This window comes from Dipodomys spectabilis, unplaced genomic scaffold, assembly GCF_019054845.1.
Source record: "Dipodomys spectabilis isolate Male_0828 unplaced genomic scaffold, ASM1905484v1 ptg000236l, whole genome shotgun sequence".
NCBI classification, from domain to species: domain Eukaryota; kingdom Metazoa; phylum Chordata; class Mammalia; order Rodentia; family Heteromyidae; genus Dipodomys; species Dipodomys spectabilis.
In genome coordinates, this window is record NW_024870913.1 from 447,636 (window position 1) to 469,546 (window position 21,911).

The window sequence follows — 21,911 nt, forward strand, 5'->3', positions numbered from 1 at the left end:
CAAGTTGTCATGTCAAAAATGAACTTTACAATTTGGGGGGGAGGATTAGATGAGGGGGAGGGAAGATGGGAAGGGATGGGAAGGGTAAACAAAGGAGGAGGCTAGAATGCTTGATAAGAAATGTACTCACTCTCTTGCCCATGTAATTGTAACCCCTCTGTACAGTATTTTCACAATAAAAAAATTTTTAAAAAGACACACAAATATACACACACACAAAGAAAAAAGCTGAAAGTGGCGCTGTTGCTCGAGTGGTAGAGCTCTAGCCTTGAGCTGAAGAGCTGAGGGACAGTGTCCAGGCCCAGAGTTCAGGCCCCACAACCAGACCGGCCCCCCCAAAAAAGAAGAATATAATTGCAACCAATGCTCACTTAGGATGGGCTGGAAGCCTAGACAAAGCCATTTTTCTCACTGGGAAATCTGAGAAAATGTGCATCAACTGGTTATTACCAAGTTTAATGTGTTGATGAATCTTCTCAGCACAGCTTTTTCCACTATAAATTTTACATTGTAGATTTAACACTATGACTATACATTGTAGATCTTGGGCTTTTCTTGAAACAAGAGCAATGGCTACAGACCCCAATATCTACAGCTGGACTTGATGTCCTCTGTTTTGTAATTCTAAGTTGAATTTTTATGTTGTAATTGGTCACTGAGACATTATCCCTGCAGCATCTCTAGGGTTTAGCATAGAGTGTTATAATCTCAAGGAGTACAGGTGGATTCATTCATTTCTTCTATGCCTTGAGCACTGAAAATGGTTTGAATATCAATTTTAGTTATGAATTGCAGAGTGGAAGGACAACCTTAACCTAGCATCCACAGGTAGATTTTTAAAGACTGAAGTTCTTCCTTATAAATATATATGAAATATACTTGATTTATTTGGAGACAGATTAATCTTATTTCATATATCTTATAGCTTTTGAGTGTAAAAAAGGCTAGTTGTTTGCAGGGGAAATTGGGCAAGTAGAGGAACCTCTGTGTATTTTGATTTTCTGGGCAGGGAATATGAGAATAGTGATATGATCTTCCAAGCTGAGTGCTGGATAAGATGTTTGGAGAGGACCCAGAATATATCAGAGGCTAGGAAATCAATACATTTTTAGTAATAAGTCGAAAAGTTTGTCCAAAAAGTGAGCATTAATTGAACATTGTTTCTTTGATGCCCTTTCTGACAGGAATGGACAGACAACTCAAGCCTCTTCCCTGGGCACAGCCCTAAGAGACATCCCCAAGAATAGGGCTACCTGCCCAAAAGGTAACTCCCTATGGCTAAGTCCAGCTCCATTCAAGGCCTTTCTCTGGCAGGCCCATGCCCAAGCCAACATCTCTCTTGGCTTCTCCTGCCCAGAGTGACTTCAGTTTGACTTCATCTCTGCAGCGTCTATGTGAACATCAGAAGGACTTTCTATCTCAAGTCCTTTGTTATTTCATCCTTCTGCACCTAGGGAGAAATTAGACCCCAAATGGCAACTGGGGCAGAAAGGAGATGTGACTTAAAGCCCACATCCGACCTCACTCAACACTTCCCATTTCTAGTTGGGCGCTGGTGGCTCACACCTGTAACCCTAACTACTCAGGAGGCTGAGATCTGAGGATCGGAGCTCAAAGCCATTTGGGACTGGCAAGTCTGTAAAACCCTTATCTCTAGTTAACCACCAAAACAAACAAAAAATCAGAAATGGAGGCGTGGTTCAAGTTGGTAAAGCGATAAACGAGCAAAAAAACTCAGGGACAGAGACCTCACCTTGAGTTCAAACCTAGAACCAACACGCAAAAAAGAAGAAAAAAAAGGTGTGTTTTAATATGGTTTCCTGGTCTCACATGTTCTATAAACTGTGTTAAACTGGAACTGCACAGCCTGAACAAAGGACCTCCCCCCGTCCCTGGTCGCCCCGCCCCTGGTTCCTTGACCGTGCCTCAGTCCAGAAAGAGCTCACAGGAGGAATCTGCACCCCCTCTGGCACCGCCTACGCCCCTGGCGCTGCAGGATCCTGCCGGGCCTCAGTCCAGATCCTGGCGCATAGCGGGAATCTGCTCCTTTAAGCCTTTCATGCACAAACTGTGCCTGCAGAGTGTCCACAACCCCAAGACGTGTGGACTGACAGACTGAGAACCTCACCCCACCATCACCTAGACCCGCGTTCCTCAGGGCCATGGAGAAAGCATCGTCCGGCGCCGCTGCCCAGCTGTGGCTGCTCCTGCTGTTGCCCTTGATGGGAGAAGGTGAGCCTTGGTCACAGTATGCATGGTAAAGTTCAAGCTGTGTGCAGATTGGCAGAGCAGATGCGCTCAGAAAGGGGGTCTCATTGGCAGAGCTGGATGACGGGGTGACAGTTGATCTTGGCCAGGTCTGGCCTGGGAATTATACCCACGGGCTGGGTGGTTACCTGGCACCTGCAGGATGCGGCCGAATGGTCGGGAAGGATGGACAAATGGACAGAGGTTGTGCGGAGACCACGCCACAGCCACGCAACCAAGGTTGGTCTCTTCTCCAGACTCAGCCCCACTGAGGCAAGGCCAATGAACTTGGCTGCCTTTTGGGCACAGAGGGGAGTGATCTCTCTGGTCAGGTGGCCCCAGAAGCTCGACACTTGTGAGGGGAATTCTATTTCTGCAGAAAACATCTGGACCCTGGTTTGGTTTTGGAGGTTCTCTTCCTTTTATATTCTACCCGCTCTACTTTCCTGGCCAGGCTGCTGAGATTGTGAAGCCCTTTTTATGAAAGAAAACTAGCATGGACTTGTTTGTCTTGTTTTCTGCACGGACCCTTCTAATACCAACAGGCTGTATTTTCTGAGCTTTCTTTTTTCCTTCCTCAGAGTCCGCTGTGGTCTGAATTGCTCACCTTGCCTGAGCAATTCAGAATTGCGCATCTTTCTGGTCCAGGTGGCCTTTGGGGCTGATGCCTTTGCTTTGGATAGTATTTCCTGAGCACTTTGGATTACTTAAGATGGGATTGTGGTAGGTGCCGCAAGATGGCAAGTGATGGCTTTGCAAAGCCTGGGTATTGCTCCCGTTCATATAAACAGATTAGAAATCCAAGGCTAGATACCCCTGACACCCTACTCCTCCTGCTAATTATACATTTTTTAGTCCCTGGAAGCAGCTCTAAACTGATTGTCATCAAGCGCTAGTGTCATATTTCATCGTTTCCAAAAAGAGAAGGAGCCAGACTGCCATCCTCCACTCCTCTTCCCTCCACCCTTGGCCTAAAAAAAGCCGTGTCCTAGGTCCTAGAGAGACTTTGGGGAACACAGCTCTTCCCAAAGCTGCCCTTGTGTGTACAGATTCTCAGCCAAACAGAAAGTTGGTGGACAGATTGTCCTTCAGTCTATGACAGAGTCTCTAAGGAGAGAACTCCCTTATACATAACTTTTGGTATAGGAATGGGGAATCTGAGCTTATCTGGGTGCCCCAGCAGGCCACAGAAGGAAGCCAAGATCAGGGGGCCTGGGAAGAAGATTGATAGCTTTGTGTGCCAAGACTCCAGCTTCCTACAGTGTCCTCAGTAGAGGGAATCCCCATCATCACATTTTGGAGTTAACCCGCAAATTGCTGGAAGTGGGGTTGTGGCTTAAAAGAGTGCCGGCATCGTAAAAAAGAAGCTAAGAAACAATACCCAGGCTCTGAGTTCAAGGTCCAGAACTGACATATGTGTACACATACACACAATCATACACACTAGGAGGAGGAGGAGTAGAAGGAGAAAGAGGAGAGGAAGAAAGAAAAGAAAGAAGAAAAGGGAAAAAAGAAAAGAAACAGAGTCCATTCACTAAATTGCTTTCCTTCTGCCGAATTGCTTTAGGGACAGGTTAAGTAAACTACATTTTCCTGGGTAGCATAAAGAACATGCACTCCATCTACCTTCTGGATCACTAATGGCCTTTCAGCAGGGGAGTAGGATACTAATTAAAAATTACAGTATCTGTTGAAATGAAGACCAAGGTCCCAAGAGAAAAAGGGAGTTGGGAAGCTTAGCCCTGCACCTGACAGACTCAAGCTCTAGTTCCCTTTGTCTTCACCTGGACAAGGAAGAAAGGACCCATAGCCTACCCTCAGAGATAAGGGAGATCCCAATGTGTTGGCCCCAGTCAGCTGCTAGCTGATCAGATGACTTCATGTCCTGATGAAGCTGATGGTTCTTCCCATTTCCCAGATGAGGAAACTGAGGCTCTCCAAGCTTTATATACTCTGGAGTCTATGTGAATTTACAGATCCCATTTTCCCACCCCTAGCTTTTGGCAGGCCACTTTTCTGAGTGTTGGGTGGTGGGAATAAGGACTGGGCTCAAGAGGGAGATCTCAGTAAAGGAAATGATGGTCCAGAATCTTCCTGTCCACCACAGGAAACTCCAGGCACCCTGGTGGTGTGGAACTAACATGTGATGTCACCCATGGACACCTGAGGCAGGAGCCCTTTGGTCTCTATATAGGACAGAGTTGTGTTGCTGTTTGGAAGTTCTGTTGGCTAGGAATCAGCCCTGGCCTGGTCCTGTCAGAGCTGGCCTAGGATAATGGAGCGAGCAGGGTTCCCCAGGGCAGAGACATCACCACGCTAGTTTGGTGTGGCTGGTTGCTCCTGTCCCCAGTGTTTCCTAGCCAATATACTTATCATCTGCCATATCTGCTGTACTGAGAAGTGGGTAAATGGATACAAAAAGGTCTACAGGAGCTTGAATGCAAGGGTTATCTTTTCCTCCAGACCTTCCTCATCAAGGTGGTGGGGCAAGCTACAAGAAGAAAGCACTCTTTGAGTGCCTGAGGAAATAAGGCAAGGGAGGCTGGGAATGTGGCTTATTGATAGAAGGCTTGCTTACTGTGTGTGAAGTCCTGGGTTCCATCCCGCAGTGCCACATAAACGGAAAACCTTGGGAAGTGGTGCTGTGGCTCTCAAGTTATAGAGTGCTCTACTTAAGCAAAAGAAGCTCAGAGATAGTGCTCAGGTCCTAAGTTCAGGCCCCAGGATTAGCAACATGCACACACACATACATACATACACACACATGACAGTAGTTGGAAGGGATTGGCAGCCTCCCCTGACATACAGTTCTTTCCAGACTGAGTATGTGGCCATGTTTCCTGTGGAGTCATATGGAGGCCATCTTGGGGTTGACCCCATGCCCTGCCTCCTGCTTGCCAGGGATCTCTGTTAAAGCCTCTTATTCCATCCTTGCTTATATTCCCCTCTCCTGAGTTTTCTCCAGTGCAATGACTGCATCATAACAAGGATTGATAGGGCTCCCTGGGGATGGGGAATACCTGTTGCTCCCAAAGGCTTCTCTCAGGCTACCAGTGTCCTTGGGGGCACAATAGAATGACCCTCAAGTGTCACTTGGTTGGGAGAGACGAGCAGGAAAGGAATTACTTAGCAGTTAACTGGTGTGTGTGTGTGTGAGAGAGAGAGAGAGACAGACAGACAGAGAAAGAGAGAGAGATAGAAAGAGGCATTCCAGATTAATTCTACAGCATGCAGCAGTACATAGGGTGGCTGTGGGTAGCTAGGCAAAGAGCACTCTTGACAATGACTTAGAGGTGATGGCAGTGGAGAGGGTTCTCTCTATCTCCCTGTTTAATGAAGGCTGTCCTGTGTGCTCTGTAATATGGGAGTGCTTGCGCTGGGGTTGCTTCCTCCCTGGGAAGCTGTGAAGTCAGTACAGAAGATTCAGAGTTAAAGTGCATCCATTTCTCTGAGGTCGTGATATTGAGTATGAATGGGCTGGAAGGAGTAAGAAGGTTCCTAAGGCTCCCTGGCCCACCTCCGCACTCCCTTGACCCCAGGGCAACAGCTAGAGGACACCTAGGCTGCATGAGCTGAAGCAGGTTGCCACTTCCCTCAGAAGGGAGGAAGGACAGGCTTTGGAACACCGCAAGCTACTATGGACTGAGATATCTCCACTCCCCCCACCCTTGGAGCTCCAGACTTGTGGATGACTAATCCAATGCAGGTGGGGTTGTTCTCTGCCAGGCTGGAGGCTGTGAAGCTAGGAGAACCCATTCAATCCCCACATGTTTACTGTGAGACCCTAGCATGTGACAAAGGAGAAGCCTCAGGGTGCTGTTCTTCCTGTAACATGTCCCCTTGGAGTTGGTGTGTTCTAGGAGCTGGCTGGGGGGCAGGTGACACTGAAGGAATCTTGAAAGGGAGTTGTTTGGGCACCACATGGGCTGTAGTAGAACAGTTGGCCAGCCCCAAGCTGCTATTTGTTTGCTTTTGCCTCATGTGGCCCCACAAAGTAAAGCCATCAAAGTTACTGAAAAAAAGGCCATCTGTGCTCCTAGACAGGTATGTGTGTTCCTTGTGGATTGGCTAGTGGTGTGTGTGCTGATACTGCAGTGGCTTAAACTCAGGGTCTGGTATTGTCCCTTAGCCTTTTCAATCAAGGCTGGCACTCGATCACTTGATCCACACCTTCACTTATAGCATTTGGTGGTTCATTAGAGAAAAGTCTCATGGACTTTTCTGCCCAGGCTGGCTTTGAACCAGGATTCTCAGATCTCGGCCACTTGAGTAGCTAGGATGATAGGTGTGAGCCACCAGAGTCCAGCTAAAGTTAATGATTTTTCAGTGAATGGTGCACATAACTTATTCATTCAGAGGAGTCTATGATAGCTGTGTTGCTATTCATTGGCAGAAAGTTCGTCCTATTGTCTGGCCTCAGTCCCTTCTGCTGTTGGACATTTACTCCTTCTTCTGAGTCCCTTTTTCCTTGAAAAAGAAGGCTATCCATCATCAGAAGACAGAACAAAATTATTGATAAAGGGCAAAACCTGTTGGTAAAGAAAAAACCCAGGCAAAGGCTGACCAGCAGTCAGCCTTAGCCTCTTTTCAAGCTGGCATTTTGCAGAAGGCTACTAACAACCTTGAGGCTTATCACCAGCTTCATTGAGTTGCTGTATTAGTCAGGAGCTTATAATAAAAATAATTTTTGTAATAGTGTCAATAGCATTGGTAGTGTCGGTCTTGGTGACCAAGTTAAAATTATGTTTTGCCTATGCCCCTGTGACTGAACGCTATGTTTTGCTTCTATAACCTTGCTTGGTTGACTCAGTAGCAAGGATATCACCACTGTCCTCCAATTGAAGACCACCACAGAGTGATCCCACTATGGGCAGTATATTGCAAAATATTGCAAATTATTATGCATGGTATTTACCATAAAGAACAATATATAGCCAATGAAAATGTGCCAAACCTTCCTTCCATAGCTCTTCTATGTAACTCTATATGACCTACCCCTATTCAAATCCAAACTACCCCAAGCTTAAGGCCAATCTCCTACTTTCCCAGTGATAGGAAGGAACCCTACGTGACTGTAATAAAGTTCCTAGCTCCTTGGAGTTAGCTCCTAGTTTGGATCTGGGAATTTTTAGTGCATAGGCATCACTTTATAATTCTTTACCATCAGTCCTTTGGGGCCTTCCTGTTTCCTTCTCTCCCTGCGCTTGATAACTAATCCACCAGCCTGTTTTCTGTCTCTGAATTTGCCCTATTGGCACCATTCATTTGAATAGACTACTGCTGTTTGGTTTCTTTCACTCAACATAAAGTTTTGAAAGTTCATTCACTTTGCAGAATGTTGTAAGCATGTCATTAGGAACAATGTTGCTGTTGTAAGACCCTGTTTCTGGTTCCTTTAGACTTAAATACCTAAGAATGAAGTTGCTTATGTTCTATTTTGGTGTTGTGAGCAACTGAACAAGATAAGCAGAAGCATTTTAAATTTCCTTCAGCCATGTTCAAAGGTTACAATTTATCCATTTCCTGTCTAACACTTGTTATATTCTGCTGGAGGTTTGCACCAAATAATTAAAGTAGCTCTATCTCTTAGTCATGCAAAGCAAACTTTATTTATACATATATAAAAATATGTAATATAAATAAGAATAAATAAAAATAAAATAAAGATATAAATATATAGTATAGAATACATATTATAGAGATAACAAATATAGAAACAAAATGTTATATATTATATACATATAATTAATAAAATGTTAAAGTGTATTATATAATGTAAATAAAATAACTAAGAAAAATACATAAAAAAGTGTTAAAAATCTAGTACATACAGAGTTACAAGCTCATTGTGGTTTTGGTTTGCATTTTTCAAAAACTAATGATCTAGTGCTAGAAGTGAGAACCAGTTTTTTTTTTTTTTCGGGGGGGGGGGGGGGGTCCGGTTAGTGGGGCCTGAATTCTGTGCCTCAGCTCTTCAGCTCAAGGCTAGCACTCTACCACTTGAGCCACAGCGCCACTTCCAGCTTTTTTCTTTTTATGTGGTGCTGAGGAATCAAACCGAGGGCCTCAGGCATGCAAGGCAAGCGCTCTACCACTGAGCCACCTTCCCAGCCCCGAGAACCAGTTTTTATACTAATTCTTGAAACCATGTTTTCAGTTCAATACCATGTTCACACCTATAATCCTAGCTACTCAGGAGGCTGAGATCCTGAGAATCACAGTTTGAAGTCAGCTTCAGCAGGAAAGTCCTTAATCCTCTTAATTTTCAATTAACTACCAAAAAAAGATCCAAAGTGGAACTGTGGCTGAAGTCATAGAGGGCAAACCTTCAGTCAAGAGCACAGGGACAGCACCCAGGTCCTGAGTTAAAGCTCCAGGACCAGCACCAAAAACAAAACAAAAATCCAAGGTTTTCCCATTCCTATTGCCATATTTAACCAGAAGTTGTGGAAACAGTCCCCATTGCCCCATCCAGGAGCCCGGGGTATCAGAAGGTCTGGACTCTTAAGGACACACTGAGTAAAAACACGCAGAAAAAATGGCACTGTGGTGGTTCCTGGCCTGGGGCTAGACACACCCAGGACCATAGAAATCCCCTTCCTTAGAAGAACTCTGTATGGAAGGATCTAGAAGCATCTAGAAAAGGTTTGAGGTTAGAGGGGTTAGAGCCAGCATGTCTTGGAACCACCTGGAGTACGAGAGGGAAGGAGAGGTAAATGAGAAAAGGTAAAGGAACTGGGAAGGGAGAAAGAAGGGAGAGGGGAGGAGAAAGAGAACACAAAAATGAAGAGGAGCTGGTAAGAGGTAGAGAGAGGAGGCAAGAGGAAGTGGAGGGTAGGGGAGAGCCTGGGGAAGGGAAGAAGAGGGGCAAGAGAGAAAGAAGAAAGGGAGAGGAAGGGAGAGTAAGAGGTTAAGGGAATTGGGAGAAGCAGGGGAGACTAGGGAGAAAAGGCAATGGGAGGAGGAAAGAGGGGAAGGGAAGAGGAGGATGAGGAAGAGAGGGGTAGGAAAAGGATCCTTTTCTTATTTACCTCTCCCCTCTCCCTGTCTTGGTTTTCTCCTCTTCCCCTCTCCCCTTCCCCTGCCCCTTTCTTTTCCCCTCCCCCCATCATAGCAGATGTCTTTCCTTCCCTCCCTGCCCCCTACCTCAGAAAAGGGTCACCAGAGCTCTATACAGCCCCTCCATTCTGAAGGCCCAGCCTGCCCTTCTCTTGCCCTGAGCACCTGTGGTTACCCTGCAGCTGTGGAAGGGCACCCTAGAAGAGGCAATGTCTCTCTCCTCCCACCTCGGATCACAAGTCAACTCACAAACAGCTCCCTTTCCCAGCGATCAGCCCTCCCCAGCATTCCCCTACTCAGGGATCTGCCCTCCTCAGAGGTCCCCCTACCCAGGGTCTCCACAGGCTTGAGAGTTTATGGTCTCCTGGTAGCCGTCTATCCAGTGTGATACTCCAGGTGGTTCCTCTAACCTCAAACCTTTTCTAGATGCTTCTAGATCCTTCCATACAGTGTTCTTCTAGGGAAGGGGCTCTCCATGGATGTCATTTCCCCATCCTTGGACTATGCCCAGGCTTACTTGTACCAAGCAGTTTCTGCTCCCCTCTGTATGGCTGGCCCTTCCAGGATGGCTTCCCTGTCCCGCTGTCTGTGCATTTTCCCTCAAGATACACCTCACATTTGGACCCCAAATATCTCCTAACTTGCTTTGCCTCAGTCAAACAGACACCTATTTACTCCTCCCCCCTCCACACACCAGACAGGTTTAAATGACTTTTATTGTTTACACTTCCCTCCACCCCCACTTCTTTTTAATTAGCTGAGAGGCCTACAATCCTAGCCCAGGAAGCTGATATTTGAGGATTGCAATTTGAAGCCAGCTTGGGCAGCAAAGTCTGTGAAAGTCTTGTTTTTTGTTCTGTCATAATGGCTTTAAGTCAGGGCCTGGGCATTGAGCTCTTCTCTTAAGTTTATAATCTATCACTTAACCCACAACACCACTTCTGGCTTTCTATTTTAACTGGAGATAAGAGCCTCATGGACTTTCCTGCTGGGCTGGCTTAGAATTGAATCCTCAGTTCTCAGCCTCCTGAGTAGCTAGGATTATAGGCATGAGCCACCAGCATGCAGCAGCCTAGGATTTTTGTGCTCAAGGCTTCCATTCTGCTACTTGAGCAACAGTTGTATTTCTAGGTTTTTTGTTTGTTTTTATAACAAAGAAAAATACTTTTTTCACTTCATGGACTACTTCCACTATTTTCTGGTTAATTGGATATAATCTCTCACACTTTCCTGCCTGGGCTGACATGGAATTGCAATCCTCTGATCTCAGCCTCCTCAGTAGCTAAGATATCAGGCATGAGTTCTCAACACTCAGCTTGGAATTTTAAGTTAATGAAAATTTGGACTTCAAGTAAGCCATTGTCTTACCTTCCCTGTCATACCTCCCTGCCTCCCCAGCCCCTCTAGGCCTCTACTTCTCTAGAGATGTTTACTGGGAGCAGCTATATGTGGACCAGCCAGCTGGCATGCCCCTGCTCTACATCCAAGCCCTTCTGGACACACCCAGTGAGGTGCCCAGCTACCACCTGGGCCAACATCTCTATGGGGCCTACCACAAGCAGCTGCATGAGAATGACTGGATTGGGATCCAGGAGAACACTGGCCTTCTGTACCTCATCCAGAGCCTGGATCACAGCTCCTGGGAGAAACTCCGCATCCAAAGTAAGGAGATAGCTACATCCTATCCCCACTCCTGCACCATTCCCTTCGTGAAGCCTGGAGGCAAGGCAGGCATGAGAGTCAGAGGCCAGGCCATCTGGTTACTTTTGTGTCTGCCTAAGGAAGGGAGCCAGGAATTTCGGGGTGCTGGCACCTCGGGAGGCAGCTGGCAATGATGTGAGTTGGGGATGTAATAGGTTGATTGGCTTGTCCATTCTGGAGCAGAGGCCATTCGTTCGGAACTGATCAGGTTGAGAGAAAAGGGCGGGTACACAGGCCTGGCCGGGATTGGCTACAAGGGAGTGGAGCAGAAGGAAGTGCCAGCTATGCAAGGCCACAGTTAGAGGCAGAGTCAAAGCCATGACATGGTGTCTTCTGGCCCTCAGCTCCTGCTCATGGTCAAGAAGCAGGTATGCGCTGTGTATAGCCCAGGCCAGGGCACAGAACCAACAATGTGTCTGTCAAATGCATCCAGGGTTCTGAGGTGCAGAGGGGTCTCAGGACAGCTCCCAGGAAACATAATTTGTGCAATTTTGGCTGTCTGTGTCTCCCTTCCATCATGCCTTTGTCACCATGCCCTTTCTTCTATGTCCCTGTGGGGAGCTGAGGCATGAGGATCCTTGAAATTGGGGAGTGGGCATGGGATAGAATTTACTGTAGGCCTGTCTTCCCTCAGGAGGCCAAAGAAATCCTTTTTGGCTCTTAACAGGGGAGGTACAGAAATGAAGGGACAAAGGGTGAGCACAGAGCAGGGCACTCACTGGACACTGTGGAAAATGAACGATTAAACTTGTGAGTGAGAATGGGAAGGAAAAGCTGGGAGAGAGTGTGAGGAAAGGAGTGACACTGTCCAAAAAGAAATGTACTCTTTACCTGACTAATGGAACTGCAACCCATCTATGTATCCCCTTTATGATAATAATAACCATTCATTTCTTCAAAAAACAAAAAGAGGCTATGTAGTGATTTGAACAGGGAAAGCTTGGGGAAAAAAATTGACTAGTGGTGAAGCCAGATAGATACCAATGGTTCATGCCACATCCCAGCTATTCAGGGGGCTGATATCTGAGGATCACAGTTTGAAGCCAGCCCAGGCAGTAATGTTTGTGAGACAGTTCTCCAATTAATCACCAAAAAAGATGAAAATGGAGCTGTGGCTCAAGTGGTAGAGTGTTATTCTTTAGGAAAAGAGGCTCAGGGACAGCACCTACGTCTAAAGTTCAATGATTGGTGTGCATGCACGCTCACACACACACACACACACACACACACACACACACACACACACACACACAATACTTCCTAATAGCAGCAAAGGGCACTGGAGCCATACCAGACAGTGAACCAATGACCAAGAAGCTGGGAGGCCCCAAGGGGCTGCAAAGAGTGCCATTCCTATCCCTTTCTGAAGTTGCTGTGTTATCTGTGATAGAAGTTGCTAGAAATTCCTCCTCTAAATGCTGAGGGAAGGCAGTCCATGACCAGCCCATCCAGGAGAGGTGCTGAGGAGGGGGGACACAGAACAAGCTATAAAACCACCACAGATGGTGACCATCCACAGAATTGGAGAGGGACTCTGGGCACCATATTTGGTCTCCTCACTGAAGGGGGACCATTTGAGATGAGGCCTGGCTAATGAGAGGTGCACATGGGGAGCATGGGGAGCTGGGAGGATCCAGTCCCTCCTGGAGTGTCAGTATTCCTCCCCAGGCCCTGACAGGTGTTCTGGCCACCCCCAGGTGTCTGCCTTCTTCTCTCTCCTTGTCCTCTGCAGATGGCGGCTTCCCTCTGTTGACAGTCTTCCTCCAGATCTTTCTGTCATCCCTACCCATGCATGAGGATGGATGCCAGTGGCCCACCTGTGCCCGTGTGTACTTCTCCTTCATCAATGCCTCCTTCCCGCCTTGTAGTTCCCTCACAGCCCAGGAGCTATGCTTCCCAGAGACAGGCCTCTCCTTCCGCATCCGGGAGAACAGGCCTTCTGGAACTTTTCACCACTTCTGCCGTCTGCCTGTCCAGTACCTCTGCCCCAACATCAGCGTGTCCTACAGGCTCCTGGAAGGTGAGTGTTGGCCTTTGTGTATTTGTCACATGTCCAGCTCAGCACGGTGCACTACCCTTTAAGTGTGAGACATCTGCATTATTTTTCACTACTGTTTAATATTGCACATGGGTCTCTGGAGGCCAGTCACAGGATAAGTTTGATTCCAGGAACCAAGAATGCAAATGGAAGCAGACAGTCTGGTATCTCACCTGCCTTGACTTCTATTCCTCTGGGGGATAGAGCTCACTACTCTGTCAAGGAAATCAAGTAGCTTCTAGAAGTAGTGAAGTGGGAAGAGAATCCAGGGTTCTGGGGTCTGGAGAGTGGTGGAGAATGCTGTTTTTGCTTGAATGATTAGGGCAGGTGGTACTGAATAGAGATGAATTGGGGCCAGGAGGGTATAGGTAGCTCCTTGGAGGGTACTATTGTAGGACCCTGTGTTGCTGACAGCAGAGATCTCTACGAGGCAGGGTCAGGATCAGAAATATAGAGTGAAAACAGGGAGAGAGGCAGAAGCTTCTAGAAAGCCCGGAGTGGCTGAGACTAGAGGCCAAGGGACACAAGGGGCAGGAAGCTCGGGTATTTGGCTTATTGGAGTCTTTGAGGCTGCAGGGCAACTACTCAGTGCACACACATGTGATGGTGTGTTCACTATCTAGTGCTGGGGAGAGGCTGCCATGGTGCTCTCCTCCACCAGGGCTAGGTGGATAGTGGTGAGCCAGAGCTAGGCAACACATGCACGGCAGGCTGCCCCTTCAGCTAACATAAATTCTGTTTTTGTGCACCAGTACTGGGATGTGGGCTCAGGACCTGAGCTTTATTGCTCAAGGCTGGTGCTCTACCACATGAGCCACAGCTTTTTAGTGCTTAATTGGAGATAAAAGTCTCACAAACTCTTCCTGTTCACAGAAGCTTTAAACTTTGATCCTATTATCTCAGCCTACTAAGGTAGCAAGGATTACAGGCATGAGCCACAGCACTTGGCTGAACCATGCCTTCGTCATATTTTTCTAAAATGAGAAAATCTCATCTCTATAATTTAAAATATTGCTGTGGTGGTTTATTATTATTACTAATGAATGTCTACAGTTGACTCTGTGCCTTGCTGCTTTAGCTGAGCTGAGCCACAGCTGTGCAAAACACCCCCTTCTACTCCCCTATCTTGATGGAGGATGGAGGGCAGAAGTGAAGAGGGGATTGTCAGAGGGGAAGTAAATGTAGTTGGGTCTTCTGACTGCCTCATGGACATGAGTAGGAGCAAAAAGGCAAATAAGCATCAGTTTGGCTTGGAGCAGAGCTCTGGTGCACACTCTGTTATATAACCCTGGCTAGAGAGGAGTCTGAGATCTGAGGATCGTGATTTAAAGCCAGCCTAGGCAGGAAAGTCTACAAGATATCTGCAACTTACCAGCAAAAAAATCCCCAAACAAAATAGAAAAAACAGAAGTGGAAATATTGCTCAAGTAGTAGAGCTCTCCAGAAGCTTCCGGAGAGCCCTGAGTGGGCTGAGATGAGACTAGGGATTAAGGGACACAAGTTTTGAGCAAAAAAAGTCAAGCAAGAGCATAAGGCCCTGAGTTCAATCCGAGTACACACAAAAACCTTGTTTGAGCCACGTGCTGGTGGCTCACACCTGTAATGTTAGCTACTGAGGAGGCTGAGATCTGTGAATTGAAGTTCAAAGTCAGCTGGGGCAGGAAAGTCTGTGAAACTCTTATCTCCAGTGAACCACCAGAAAAGTGGAAGTGGGGCTGTGACTCAAGTAGTAGAGCACTAGCCTTAAGCATAAAAAAGGTCAGGGACAGCACCCAGTCTCTGAGTTCATGTCCCATAATTGACAAAAACAAACAAGCCAGGCTTGGCTCTAATGCCCTTCTCCCCTTCCCTATGGGAGCTAGGACAGGGCCCCCAAGAAAGGCGCTTAACTCGTTCCAGTGTCATGTGGGGTCCCTTTGCTCTGTAGCAGGTGAGAACTTGCCCTTCCAGTGCACAATGGACAGCATGGAGTTGAGCGTGCGCTGGAGCCTGGACCGTGAGCAGCAGGAGAAGTATGAGCTGCTGGCTGAGTGCATGGTGCACTCAGGCGCACATAAGGAGGTGGTCAGGGTGCACTTTCCTGTGACCATCTATGATGAGGATGACTCACCGCCCACCTTGCCTGCGGGTGTGGATTCCACCAGTGCAGTGGTAGAATTCAAGCGGAAAGAGGTTTGCCTATCAGTCTGTCTGCCTCTCTGTCTGTCTGTCTGTCCTCTCTCTCTCTCTCTCTCTCTCTCTCTCGTCTCTCTCTCATGAGTGTGTGTGTGTGTGTGTGTGTGTGTGTGTGTGTGTGTATGTGCGCGCGCGTGCTGGTCGAGGGATTGCAATCGGCCTGAGTGGTATCCTAGAGCTTCTCCACTCAAGGCTGGTGCTCCATCACTTGAGTCACAGCTCCACATCCAGCTATTTGGCTAGTTAATTGGTGTTGAGTTTCCTGGAATTTTCTGACCAGGCTGACTTTGAATTGAGAACCTGGGATCTCAGCCTCCCGAGGAGCCAGCATTACAGGTGTGACCACCAGTGTGCCATTCTATATTCATGCTACTCCTTGGTCTATTTGAGCCTGTGGCTGTGCACTGGTGAAATCATCTGCCTTGATGTCTGTAAGTGGTCCACTTGCCAGCAGCCATCGGCTCTCAGTGCTCAGCCTCTATTGCGCCAATCATGGCTGGGCACAGAACCTTTGCTAACCTGTGCTGCTGGACTATGAAGTGATGCCTAGCTGGAGTGTTACCTACCAGGAGGGCAGCCCATTTCTGCAGTCAGCAAGGCTTCCATTGGAAGGCCTTTGGGGCTCACAAAGATAAGGGGACTGGGTGAGACCCCAAGAACAAGATGTCTGTGCTGCTGGTTGGGTGTGATCACCTCCTGCTGGACATCAGGCCTTACTGCAGGCTCCCTCACTGGTGGGCACAATGGGAATGGAGAGCCATGGGGATGGCCTGTTTCTCTGGGTGTCTAGATGCAGTTTGCTAGACAGTAGGGCTGGAGGAAATCACATCTGAGGCAAATGAGAGTCTGCACGGGAAGCCATCAGGGAACAAGGTCTCTTTTGGCTTGGCTCAAAAGTCCTTTTCGCTGGACACTGGTGGCTGATGCCTGTTATCCTAGCATCTCAGGAGGCTGAGATCTGAGGATCCTGATTTGATTCCAGGAAAGAGAGTAAAATTGTTTTTTTGTTTTTTTTTGGTTGCAGTCATGGAAGCTGAACCTTGGGTCTGGGCACTTTCCCTCAGCTCTTCATCTCATGGCTGGCACTCTACACTTGAGCCACAGCGCCACTTCCGGCTTTTTTCTTTTTGCTTAGGTGGTGCTGAGGAAGCAAACCCAGGGCCTCAGGCATGCAAGGCAAACGCTCTACCACTGAGCCACCTTCCCAGCCCCTAGAGTAAAATTCTTAATTTCCAATCAACCACTAACAAAGCAATCCTGAAGGGAAGCAGTAGAATTTGAGTGGTAAAGCCCCAGCCTTGAGTTCATGTGACTGCCCTTACTTGCATTCCTGCATCCCACAGGGTACTGTGCTAGCAACCCTGTGTGTGTTTGATGCCGATGTTGTGCCAGCATCCAGGGAGCTGGTGAGGCAGTACACAAGCCTTCTGCTCACCAGGGACCCCTGGGCTCAGCAGACCTTCCGTGTGGAACACTCACCCAACCAGACGTTGGTCCAAACCAACAACAGCTCAGTGAGGGCAACCCTACACTACTACAGTAAGTAGTTGTTGGGATTTCCTGTGTGATCACACAAAGTCTTTATGTACTATTTACATGGGAGGGCCTGATTATTCATTCTTACAGTAGGCTGTGAGACCTGTTAACATAGGCACGTGTGTGTCTATGGGGTTGTGTGGTTGTGTGTGTAGAGGAGGTGTGTGGGGCTGTGGCCTGGGGGAGGGGCCAATCCTGGACCACCGGTACTTGGTCATCATCTTGCCAACCTGTCTCCACAGAGCTAGTTCTCCAGCGGACCCTCCCCCTCTCAGAGAGCCGAGTCTTATCATTGGCTGTGCTTATCAATGACTCTGACTTCCAGGGCCCCAGATCAGGGGTTGTCATCCTCCACTTCAATGTCTCTGTGCTGTCTGTCAGCCTGTACCTGCCCAGGACCTACTCCTTTTCCCTGAGCAGGAGGGCTCATCGTTATGCTCAGGTGAGCCTGGGGTCCCAGTAATTCCAGTGATATTCCACTCTATTTGGCAGATTGCAAGGAGGGCAAGGAGGGGGTGAGAAAATGCCCCATTGCCAATGTCCCTGCATTAGCCCACAAAATACAGAGTAGCCCAAGTATAGCCATGGGCACAGGGACAGAGAGGTAGTGGCCAGGGTGTCACCCCTATGCAATTGGGGTCCCTTCCTTTTACAAGAGTGACCATCCCCTCTGAGCTACTTGTCATTCCCAATGACAAGATTTCTTTTTGACCCATCTAATAGCAATGTGGGGCTGGGTGTCCCACATAGCTCCTTATGGTACTGAGATCTGAGGACCAGAGTTCAAGCCAGCCTGGGTAGGAAAGTCCATGAGACTTGTAGTTCCAGTTAACCATCTAAAACTTAGAAGTGGGACTATGACTTAAAGTGATAGAGTGCTAACCTTGAGCAGAAAAGCTCCGGGACAGTGTGCAGACCCCTAGTTCTAGCTCTATGACCAATTAAAAATCACACAAAAAATAATGCTGGATGAATTGATACAGTCCTACTTAGAAAGATATTCTTGTTTAGATTGTTAGGTGAAAAAAGTCATTTTCACATTGATCTTTAGTCACTCTAATTTTGACAAAAATAAATATTCTTTGATGAGAATTTCTAGCAGAGAAGGTGAGTTCTTGCAGTTTTACAATCTGTAAATACATTTGCTTGAGAACTTACAGTGTATTCATGTGTGTGTGTGTGTGTGTGTGTGTGTGTGTGTGTGTGTGTGTGTGTGTGTGTGTTTGTATATGTTGGTACTGGGGCTTGAGCTCAGCCTGGGCACTACCCTTTAGCAATTTTGCTCAGATCTAGCACTCTACCAGTGGAGACACGATTCTACTCCCAGCTTTTTGGTGGTTAGAGATAAATCTCAGGGACTTTCCTGCTCAGACTGGTTAGAATTGTAATCCTCAGCTCTCAGTCTTCTGAGCAGCTACTGGCATGAGAACTAGTGCCTGGCTGATGTATTTTTATTTGTCTTTAGAATATAGTGATTAAAAATGATAAGTACAAAAGGCTTAGGATATAGCTCAGTGGTGGCACATATCTAAAATACGTAAAGCCCTTGGTTTCATCCCTAGCATTGCTATAATAAAGAAGCGGAGAAACAAGTCATAAAAGTTTAATAAAGGTAATGAAAGGAGTGTACATAAAGCTCAGTGGCAGATTTGCCTAGCATGTACAAGATCCTGAATTTGATTCCCAGCACCACCAAAGAAAAAGTTTGATCACAGCAACATCATAATGCATTAATTCTGTGCAGTAGTGGCTCATGCCTATAATCCTGGCTACACAGGAAGCTAAGATCTCAGAATTACAGTTCAAAGCTATCCCAGGCAGGAAAGTCCAAGCGACTCTTATCTCCAATAACCACTAAAAACTTGGAAGTAAAGTTGTGCCTCAAGTGGTGGAGCACCCACCTTGAGTGAAAAAGTTCAGGGACAGTGATAGTGCTGAATTCAAGCCTGACTACCAAAACAAAAAGTTAAAAAGATAAGAAAATCAGAAACCAGGAGGCAGTGGTTCACACTTGCAATCATAGCTTCTTAAAAGACTGAGACCTGGAGGTTTGTGACTTGAAACCAACCCATGTAAAAAAATAAATTCCTCAAGATTACATTTCCAATTTTTTGGAAATTAACTATCAAAACCTAGGCTGGAGATGTTGCTCAAATGGTAGAGCACCAGCTCTGAGCAAACAAAGCTCAAAAAGAAACTGAGGAGAGGAAAGGATACTAATGCCCACATCCACTAACTAATGGAGAACATTTCACCATTAAAGACTCGTCCTTAGGTATTTTTCTTATTTTGCTTTCTGAGTTTCTTTGCAATTTCAGCAGGTGAAACTTTCCAGACCACAGCCTTTGGTGTGGTCTAGAAAGAGTCTCACAGACTTCTTGCCCTCTCTGGCTTCAAATCTCAATCCTTAGATTTCAGACCCCTGTGGACTAGGATTACAGGCCACTGGCTCTGTCCCTGAGCTTTTTTTGCTCAAGGGTAGCATTCTACCACTTGAGCCATAGCTCCACGTCCAGGTTTTTGGTGGTTAATTGGAGATAAGAGTCTCACAGACTTTCCTGCCTGGGCTGGCTTGAAACATAATCCTCAGATCTCAGCTTCTTGAGTAGTTAAGATTAGAGGTGTGAGCCACCAGCTCATGGCTAGCACCTGGCTCTTAATTATGAAATGGCAACCCTTAACTCCAGTGATCAAGTGGAATGGAAAGTCCAAATGCCCAGCTTGAGGGCTGGACATTGCCAGAGGAAGAAGCCTGTGGGGAAGTGGAGCTGGGGCTCCAGCCTTGCATGAAAAAGCTAAGGAACAGAGCCCAGGCTCTGAGTTCAAGCCCTGGCACACACACTCGCATGAGTACAGACACACACCCACACACAGCCCATGGCTGAGGCCAGAGGTTGGGTGGTTGGGGACAATGACCTAGGCAGTCCTGGGTGGCAGGACTAGGAAGACAGGTGGGATGGACCATGTGCTATCCAGAGGGACTCAGATCTCCAGACCAAGTTGGAGTGTGGGTGGGGACAGTCTGGTAGCTTTTGGAGAGCCTCTCCAGCCACTGGCTAAGCAGGGGGTGCTCTGTAACTACTTTCCACCCCAGATTGGGAAAGTGTGTGTGGAACATTGTCAGGAGTTCAGTGGAATCCAATTGCAGTACAAGCTTCAGGCCTCCAACACCAGCTGCAGAGCCCTGGGTGTGATCACCTCCTCAAAGGACATCTCAGGGACGCTGTTCGTGAATGACACTGAGGTGCTACAGCAGCCCGAATGTGGGGAACTCCACTACACCTACACTGTGGTGGCCACTGACCGCCACACCCGCAGGCAAGCGCAGGCCTCACTCGTCGTTGCTGTACAGGAGACATGTGAGTTCTGGGTGTCATGGCCCCTTCCCCACATTCCCCCCAAATCTGGCTGTTTCCACAAGTGGGAAAAGCATTGCCTATAAAACAGCCCTGCTGGGAAGATGGCATTATGAGGTATCTACCCCCAGAAAGCCCTTTGGTAGACATCCCACTTCTTACCACCCTGCCAGTGGTCTTTACACGTGCCTGCCTACAGGCTGCCAGCTGCAACTCAGGCCTCTAGATGGGCTCTATGGATCACACCTGTAATCCCAGCTATTCAGTGATCTCAGCCTGGGCAGAAAAAACTGTGAGACTTATTTCTATTTAACTACCAACAAGCTGGGTATGGAGATAGGGAGATGTGGCTTAAGTAGTAGCATGCTTCTTAAGTAAGAAGCTCAGGAAGAGTGCTCAGGCCCTGAGCTCCAGGATGGACACACACACACACACACACACACACACACACACACACACACACGCGCGCGCGCGCGCGCGCCACTACCACCACCACCACCAGAAAACCTAAAGCCTCTGGCTAAATTTGAATTTCAGATAAAATAGAAACAACTTATTGGTACAGGTTGAGTATTCTTAAATCAGCAAATCCAAACTCCAAAATTTCCCGAGTAACTCTTAAGTGGAAAATTCCAGACTTTCAGGCAAGTAACAAATTGCAGATGCAGGAAAGCTGGATGCTGGTGGCTCCGTCCCCCATAATCCTAGCTACTCAGGAGGCTGAGATATGAGCATCAAGGTTCAAGGACAGCTTGGGTAGATAAATCTGAGACTCCTATCTCCAGCTACCAGTAAAAAGCTAGAAGTGGAGCTGTGTCTCAAGTGGTAGAGTGCTAATGTTGAGTGAAAAAGAAAGCTTAAGGGACAGCCCCAGTGCCCGTGTTCAAGGCCCCAGAACTTGAAAAAGAAAGAGAGAAAGGGGCTGTGAAGGTGGCTCAGGGCCTTGCACGCCTGAGGCCCTGGGTTTGATTCCTCAGCAGCACATAAGCAAAAAGAAAAAAAGCCAGAAGTGGCACCATGGCTCAAGTGGTAGAGCACTAGCCTTGACCTGAAGAGCTGAGGGACAGCGCCCAGACCCAGAGTTCAGGCTTTTAAAAAGGGAGAGAAAGAAAGGAAAGATGGAAGGAAGGGAAGAAGGAAAAGGAGAAAAGAAAGAAGTAAATATCGACAAGGTAAAAGACAACATGCATCTGTTTAAACAAGCACAGAGCACGTGCTCATTGATTATCTGAAATTCCGGATACTGGGAACTCTATTCAATGTCTTTCCCTGACCTTGATTTTTATCCTTTCTCCTGTGTTTACGTGTGACCCTGATACCACACCCTAAGTCCAGTGTTCTCAAGTCAACTGTAATCTTCCCAGGACTTAGCATTTTGGGGGTCATGTGGCTGCAGCCCCCCCCGTCTCTGGATGTTGGGCACAGACTGGCATCCTGTGACCCTTGCTTGGCTGTCTTCCCCAGATGTAGCTGAGGAGATTGGCTGTCCCCTGTCCTGTGCGGTCAGCAAGCGGCAATCTGAGTGTGAGGACTGTGGCGGCCTTGGTTCTCCAACGGGCAGATGCAAGTGGAGGCAGGGAGATGGGAATGGTAAGGTAAAAGGAGGCCATGGCTGGTCACCAGAAGCAGGGAGGGTGGCCAGTGAACTGTGAGATGCCCTTCTCTCATCCTGTTGCTCCTTGGACCTTATTCCCTGTGGGTCTAGTGCCAACAAAGTGGGTGGGTTGCAGGGTCCCAAGGACTAGTGCCATCTTGGAACTATAGTTGCCCTGAGTTGCATTCACTGCAGGCTTGGAAAG

At 47.5% G+C, this 21,911-nt stretch overlaps 1 protein-coding gene across 1 annotated transcript in view; it reads left to right on the top strand.

The window, feature by feature from the left end:
- The first annotated feature begins 2,162 nt into the window (after positions 1–2,162).
- The window catches only part of LOC122124495 (proto-oncogene tyrosine-protein kinase receptor Ret-like), a 39,096-nt gene continuing 19,347 nt past the window's right edge, over positions 2,163–21,911 (top strand). The window contains 8 exon segments of the mRNA XM_042699206.1: positions 2,163–2,232; positions 10,705–10,968; positions 12,740–13,027; positions 14,976–15,217; positions 16,564–16,759; positions 16,999–17,198; positions 19,851–20,115; positions 21,577–21,702. Of these exon segments, the coding sequence (XP_042555140.1) occupies positions 2,163–2,232; positions 10,705–10,968; positions 12,740–13,027; positions 14,976–15,217; positions 16,564–16,759; positions 16,999–17,198; positions 19,851–20,115; positions 21,577–21,702 (1,651 nt within the window).